Here is an 8153-nt window from a genome sequence, read left to right on the forward strand (position 1 = left end):
ATAATAAAATCAATTTTTCAAACAGTTGAACAAGATGGTCGAGAAATTAAGAAATGCACCCCTCCTTTACCCTGATCTGTGCACCTAGTTGTTTGACGATGCGACCTCGACCAGTGCTGCTAGTTGGGGACCATCTTCGACACTCCCTCACCCTGCAGAAGTGTTTACTACACAAGATTATGAGGATATCGAGATGGTAGATACACCACCTCAAATGGATATCCCAGCCTCAGCTTCAACAGTACCCCCACCTATAAGTGCATCACATGCAAGTGGAGACTCGTCTGGTCGGTCCAAAAACAAAAGAGGAAAATGAAGTGCACCCACAGACACGCTAGATGATGACATAAGAGAGGTTGGCAAGGAAATTATAAAGGCGGCTCAGGCGTTCGCGCAAACTAATAATCTTGACAAGGAGATGGATGAATGTATTGAAAAATTGAAAGGCTTAGAGTGGGGAGTTTCTGATCCGAAATACATCACTGCTCTTATGTTGTTTGCTGAAAATGCTGGTAACAGGAAAATTTGGTTACGCCTCGAGTCTTCGACTTGTGAGTTGTGGGTGAAAAGGGCGGGAAAGAATTTTGGATTACTTGGTGACTTTAGTATGACTTTAGGATGCTTTTGTCTTTATGCTTTATGGATTTACGTTATGGTACATGTTATGGATTTTTATGAGTAGGGTTGTTATGTGTTGTGTTTAGGATTTTTAAGTTTAGGTTGTTTATGTGTTATGTTTAGGATTGTTATTTGGTATTGACTTTTATGTTATGGATTTTTATGACATGGATTTTTATGTTATGGAGTTATATGTCATCCATTTTAATGTTATTGATTAATGTTATGGTTTATGTTATAAAATTTATGTGATTTGTATTTAATATGTAACAGGATACATACGGATAAGGAAAGTGAGTTTTTAGGTTTCCTTATACTCTCATGCTATTGGTTGATATTGGTTCGAAAAAGAAAAAAAAAGAATTGAAAGAATAAAAGCTAAGGAATCGGAAGAAACCGGGCATGCATATACACAAGATTTGATACACGGATGTCCTATACAATGTTTTGATATGATGCGTCTTTCACAAGATGCATTTGTATTATTATGCAATCATTTTACTCAAAGAAATTGGTTGCAACGTAGTAGGACAATAAGCGTTGAAGAGAAGATGGCTATATTTTTACATGTTATAGGACATAATGAACGTTTTCGAGCTGTTAAAGAAAGGTTTCATCACTCCATACAAACGATTCATCAATGTTTTCATGAAGTGCTAAAAGCAATGATATGTTTTGCAAGAGAAATTATTGTACCAACATCTTCTAATACAACAAGAAATCCCTCGGAACGACATAGACGGCTAAAAAACATATTTCCTAGAGCATTAGGTGCACTAGATGGAACACTTGTACACGCAGTTGTGCCTGTTGATGAACAAACTCGCTATAGGGGAAGAGGAAAAGGTGAATGTTATCAAAATGTAATCGGAATTTGTGATTTTGATATGATATTCACCTTTGTATGGGCTGGATGGGAGGGCGTAGCACACGATTCTAAAGTTTTGAAAGAAGTTGCATTTAATCCGACTTCTAGATTTCCATTCCCTCCACCAGGTTTGTCATTTTACTATAAATTTTATTATCTGTATTATCTATATGATTAATTTGTCACCCATCTACAGATAAATATTACTTTTGTGATGCCGCATACACCAACACCCGTGGATTTATGGCTCCTACCCGCAATACTAGGTATTGGTTAGCCGATTTTCAAAGAAACAGAGCTTTAACAAAGGAAGAAAGGTTCAATCATGCTCATGCACAACTTAGAAATATCATTGAACGAGCTTATGGTGTATTGAAGATGAGATTTCCAATTTTAAAATGTATGGCTCCTTATCCTTTTCCAGTGCAAAGAGACATAGTTATTGCCTGTGTTGCGGTCCATAATTTTATAAAGAAATACGATATTCAAGATGACCTATTTACGAACTTTGAACAAAACACTATGGTTACTCCTAATATGGAAGGTGGAGGAAGTGAGGGCCAAAACATACAAGGCATAGAATGGGGTTCAGAAGCCGTTAAGTATATGACTACTTTGCGTGACCAGATTGCTAATCAGTTACTTTCAAATGGTTCACGTTAAATGATATACTTTTTTATTATGTATGACAATGTGTATTTTGGGTTTTGTATTACACTTTGTATTTGGATTTTAAATTACATATGTTTATTTTGGATATTATGTGATAATTTTTATTTTTATAATTATTTTATCCAGCACAAAAGGACAACATAAGGATAATATGGTCATTTTTATCATTCAGCACAATCAGTCAGATAAATAATCAAACAACATAAATTCAGTCAGATGTGGACTCAGTCAGCATTTCTAACCCAGTCAGCTTCTAACTCAGTCAGCTCTAACCCAATCAGTAACTATCAAACGACCCCTAAGTCCACAACCAAACAAGGAATAGGAAGTAAGGCGCACACATCCCATTATTTGTTAGATCTTCATTATATACAACCCTGACTTATTCATTTGGTACTTATGGAGTTAACTGTAATAGTTCTTTATATTTGATGAAAACATTCTTTAAGAAAATCATATATTTCCTCTAGTAAAAATGGTAACCACAATAGTTCCTTCTATAATCACTTAGTTTATACTAGCTATATAAAATCTAATATCGAACGGACAATTAAATGGGTGAATCTTCCCTAAGCCCACAACCAAACAAGGAACAGGAAGTAAGGCGGAAATCACACATCCTACTGCATGTCGGATATTAATTATATATAACCCTGATGTATAAACTAAGGTATTATAGAATTAACCACTAAAGGTCCTTTAAGTTATACTGGTTTAATAAAAGAATAAAACCTTTTACTAATAAGTTTCTAGTTTAGCCTACTAAATGTTCTATCTGAAAAGTATGTTTTTGTACTAGAAAGCGGTATATTGAATTTGTATGCTATGACCTGAGCCATACCTGATACTCCTTATGATTTCTTGGTGTGTGTATGTGTATATATATATATATATATATATATATATATATATATATATATATACACACACACACACACATATATATATATATATATATATATATATAGCTAAGATCGAATAGATACTAGACTGGGTGAATCTGCTCTAAGCCCACAACCAAACAAGGAACATGAAATGAAGCGGAAACCACACATCCTACTGTCTGTCGGACCTGATTAATATATATCCCTGATGTATCTCCCAAGGAATAATAAAGTTAGCATTATAGTCCCCCTTCTAACTGAATATACTAAGACTCAACTGTTTTTTTTTTTGTCTTTTGTAATGATGTATGTTTTCCCACATTTAAGACTATCTTTCCTAGAAAATAGTTTTCATTACCTTTTATGTGAAAAGATCACTATATGAATGTAATGGGAAAATGAAAGTGTACAGTAATGTTGTATAAAGTAACTACTGAAGCACTAAATACCTTAAAACCAATTTGTTAATTAAGGTTAAAATCTAAGGTGGTTATAACCATACTAAATGACAAGTGTTTAACACGACGACCTGCTGGCATCGAAACTGATGTGACATTAGTCACCCCTTGGCCTGCCGGCCAAACTGTAGCGAACAGTCGGGATGCAGGATTGCCAGTCCTGTATAGATCTACACACACAATGCATGCTCTCCCTCCAGGAGACTCTAGTTACAAAACACGACATAACAAGTACATTGCTATGTCGTGAAGTAGTGGTTTCAAATTAATGTTTTCTTGTTCTTGTAAAAGGATGTATGTTCCTTTCTGTTCTTGTTATTGTATGTTCATTCTTGTTCTAGTTATAGTATGTTATGAACCCCTAAACTATACTTATTATAGTTTACTAGTATGTTTGTTTTATACTGTCCCTGATTTGTAGAAAAGACTCGATTATCTACTGATTTATTCTTGTATTTTAAAAACAAAGTTTTATAAACAACAAAGTAACATAACTTAAAAGAGTTTTTGAATTGATTTGATCACTTATAAAAGCATAAGAAATCCTTTAATGTGATGGTTATCACAGATAAACATTAACACAATACAAATGTGTTCAACTTGTATCCCCCCCCCCTAAAAGCATTTAAAAACATTTAAAAGACTGATTATAGGGGTATGAACTCACCTTATGTAGGTGATTCAATTGAAGATTTAATTAAGGGTGAGAGGTTCCACGAATGAAGCCTAGGCAAAAACGAGTCCTAAATGACATATATTGATACATATATGTATATAATTAGTGTATATAACAACTAAAATGTAAGGGAAACAACCTTAGGAACTAGGAAACACTCCCAATGGAGTGTTAGAATCACATATGATTTATTGAAGGGAGTTCACGGCCACACAAGAAGTGTTCACGGCCTTGGGAGGGTTCACAGCCATAGAACGCATGATGTGTTCACGGCATAAGCGTGATCTTATGAAGGGTTTACGGCCATGGAAGGAGGGTTCACGGTCCTTTCACGACCCAATGAAGGGTTCACGTCCGTGAACTCTTGAAGATCATGCCAAAGAGGTGTTTTTGTCTCGTGGGGATGCTAATGTTTCTTATGGACAACAAGAGGAAGAATGAGATACTTACTTATTGGAAGTCTCTAAGGTGTTCACAGCCCAAGAACTAGTATGTGTTATTGGTGTTATTGGTGGAAAAGATGGTGATTTGAAGATCTTGAAGGAAAAGAGATGAATCAATATGGAATCAAAGGGGTTTCTAAGTTTACATAAGTAAAGGGATGAGACACTTACGATTTTGGAGTGAAATGAGAGCTTTTCTTGGATGATATTTGAGAGAGAATGGAGTTTTTGTGGATGGAACTTGGAGAAATGAAGAAAAAAATGAAGCAATCTAGTATATATGGAGGGTGGTTCATGGCTAGAAGAGTGTTCACAGCCGTGAACCTCATGTGTTGGGTTTTCTGGTTCGGGTGCAGCCTTATGATCTCGAGCTAATACTTCAAAACACTCAATCCTTAAGTGTACTAGGCTTAGAACTCATTAGAATGACCTTTAACAAGGCTAAAAGGCAATAGAAATAAGTCTAACTTTTGGTTGATTGGATTGACTTTACAAGATAGAAATTTCGTTGTTATCACAACGGTGGACTCCCCTAAAAGGAAGTCCACATTCGCCTCTTGAGGAGGCATCGGCCCGAGGAGCTTGTCCTGGTAGATTTTGCCTACGGTGAATCCAACCAGGAAAGACAACATTTGGAGGCCACGCAGGTATCATGTCTCACCAATCCAGTCGAGGCCTCCTCGTCTATGTCTGAAGGAAAAAGGGTCTTTATGAGAAACATCTACATCACCGATAGGAGCATCGACCAGCACTGGGCCGGATCGAGGATCAGACATCGGGTCCAAAGTAGTAGTCGGCCCGGAGAGAGCCAATGCATGGTCAATGTTAACTGGTGGCGGAAGCGCCTCCACCAATGAAATCTCCTGATGAACACAGGCACCCTGAAAATTACCCCTCAAGACCATCTCAAATGGAATCATCCTCTCATGACCTAACAACAAAACAAGAAGATCAAACACAAAAAGGGGGGAGGGCGTGCCACACGATGAAAGCAAAAACGCAACATAAGAAAAGCCAAACAAAAAGGGAGGAAGGGAGAAATGCTTACCATCCTTCACAACATAAAATTGAGGCATCATTTCTCGAGATCTCCAAGCTGCACTCATACCCAAAAAGGCTAGCATATTATGCTCCCAGTCATCCCTGATGAAAGAAATGCTCTTCAAAGCATTGGCAACCTACTCATTAGTCCCCCAAAGAGTAGGAATCCGATCAGAAAAGTTGGTTCTACGGGGATAACCATAACTGACCATATACTGATTCACCCAAAGCCACATGTCCTTCCAATTCTTCTTTGGCGCTTTCTGGTCCACGATGAAAGCATTAACACCTCTACGTTGAGAAGATGTATAAATGCCTGATTGAATCGATGAATTAAAGAAGTACTTGAAAGCCCACGGTTGGGGAAGCACACCCAAAGCCCAACATGGCATCTCAAAGCCAACTATCTTGTTAACAACGTTAGGGGTAAGGTCGTCGATAGTGAAACTGTAGTGACACATGATCTCATCAAAAAAGTCGATCGTGGCAACCGGAGCCATGCCTCGAAGATGGGAAGAGGAACTCCGACCTTACACTCTGGTGGTCAGGAGATGACAAATCCCCTCTGTGGAAAATCGACTCCATGATCGGGGAGGAAACCAAATCACTCCTGCAGCCCAAAAAACTCGTCAGGAGCTGGAGCGACACCCATGTTTGGAGATGCCATGGTTTTGTAACAAAAGGGAAATGAAAACAAAGAAGCAGAAATGCGGAAGAAATGAAATGAAAGAAAATTGGAAGAAAGAAGAAGCAAATGAAAAAGGAAAGTATATCAGATAAGGAAGGTTTTAAATGCAGGCGGGAAACCGTAACAGTTACAATGATGAAACCATCTACTCAGAAGATTCTGTCATGTCAACAGGCAGCAAAAAACCACAATCGATGTACACGTGTTCATGCCTAAGGCTAGAATGACATTGCTAGCCCTAGAAAACGCTGACATCCACTAGCCTAAGGGGCTTGTTGACATATCTCACCCATATAAACGTCAAAGGATAACGGAGTCGTCAACTTAGGAACGGCCCACCAAAACCCCATTACTCGAACAAGAGTCGGGAGCGAGGCTATAGTCCACGAGACCACACGTTCTAGCACCAGTGATTTAGCCTTGGGAATTGGTCCCCTTTCAGGAGAGAAGTCCCTATTCCAGATAAGACAAAGAAGTACCAGTTGCCCCAAAGGCACAGGTGTAATGCTCATTGATCTGCTAACTGGCCATTTTGCACCAATAGCAAACAGCCACCTGTGGGGCACGATCTACCAATCGAAGGTCGCCTTGTCCTGCCAAGCCTGAAAAAGTAGAAGATATTGCCGGGGATCTGTTCCCCTGACCATGGGTATAAAAAATTCCCTTCTTCCCCAAGAGAAGAGTCGACTACAAAAAATCCTTGTCTTATACTCTCGTCATAATACCTTCTCTCAAAAAAAGACTCTCTAACTTGACCGTGGGAGCCTCATTTCGGGATCACATCCCGGACAACGTTTCACGATCTTGTTTTATTTTCTGTGATTCTTAGGCTTACCCTTTTCACCCCTCAAGGAGTCAAATTTAAGTCTGAGACTTATCACAACACATACATGATCGAACCTACAACCGAAGTGTATAAGACTCGGCTCATGTCAACTATTTTTCATTTGTATTAGAGCTTTGAGTCTTACTCAACTTAACAGTACTATGAATGGGTAGTTCCTCTTTCTTGGAATTTTCCATACTAAACCATTTTAGTACCTTGTCCAAGTATGTACTCTGACTAGGACTAATACGTCTTTTCTTTCTATCCCTTAGAATCCTCATGCCAAAAATATAGGCTGCTTCCCCTAGATCCTTCAAGGCGAAACACTTCCTAAGCCAAGATTTCACTTATTGCAAGGTTGGAATGTCATTTCTTATAAGGAGTATGTCATCAACATAAAATGCTAGGAAAGTTACTATAGTCCCACTAGCTTTGAAATACACATATGACTAAACCTCACTCCTAGAGAAACCAAATTCTTTGACTTCCTCATGGAAGCAAAGATTCCAACTGCAAGACGCTTGTTCCATTCCATAAATGGATTTCTTAAGCTTACACACTCTATTACGAAACTTTGCATGTACAAAACCCTCTAGCTAGCTCATGTAAACATCCTCAGCCAACTTCCCATTAAGCAAAGTAGTTTTTACATTTGCCTTTTATATTTCATTATCATGTAAAGTATTTATGATATGCATTATCCTGATAGACTTTATCTTGGACACTGGTGAGAAGGTATCATCATAGTCAATCCCATGGGTCTTCACAACCATTCATTCCTTGAAAGTGTGTACCTTTTCATCCATGTTGGTCTTCTTCTTAAAGATCCATTTGCAACCAACTGTCTTTCGACCTGGAACATGATAGCTAAATTCCAAACTTGGTTATCATATATGGACTTCATCTCGCTATCCATTACCTCTTTCCACTTGGTAGACTCAGGTCTCACCATTGCTTCCTTGTAGTTAATAGGCTTATC

At 38.1% G+C, this 8153-nt stretch overlaps 1 protein-coding gene across 1 annotated transcript; it reads left to right on the top strand.

The window, feature by feature from the left end:
* The first annotated feature begins 418 nt into the window (after window positions 1–418).
* LOC145064274 (uncharacterized) lies at window positions 419–2149 on the top strand. The gene is made up of 3 exons (XM_079011753.1): window positions 419–512; window positions 970–1464; window positions 1683–2149. The coding sequence occupies exons 1-3, from the start codon at window positions 419–421 to the stop codon at window positions 2147–2149; spliced, it is 1056 nt and encodes a 351-aa protein (XP_078867879.1).
* Window positions 2150–8153: the final 6004 nt, after the last annotated feature.

Source organism: Lactuca serriola, chromosome 7 (genome assembly GCF_051521515.1).
Source record: "Lactuca serriola cultivar US96UC23 chromosome 7, Lser_US96UC23_V15, whole genome shotgun sequence".
In the NCBI taxonomy this organism is placed as follows: Eukaryota; Viridiplantae; Streptophyta; class Magnoliopsida; order Asterales; family Asteraceae; genus Lactuca; species Lactuca serriola.

Coding starts and splice junctions, on each gene's coding strand:
- LOC145064274 (XM_079011753.1), top strand. CDS start 419: ATGGATGAATGTATTGAAAAATTGAAAGGCTTAGAGTGGGGAGTTTCT. Junction 513..969: donor GTTGTTTGCTGAAAATGCTG/GTAACAGGAAAA, acceptor GGTTCGAAAAAG/AAAAAAAAAGAATTGAAAGA. Junction 1,465..1,682: donor CTATAGGGGAAGAGGAAAAG/GTGAATGTTATC, acceptor ACCCATCTACAG/ATAAATATTACTTTTGTGAT.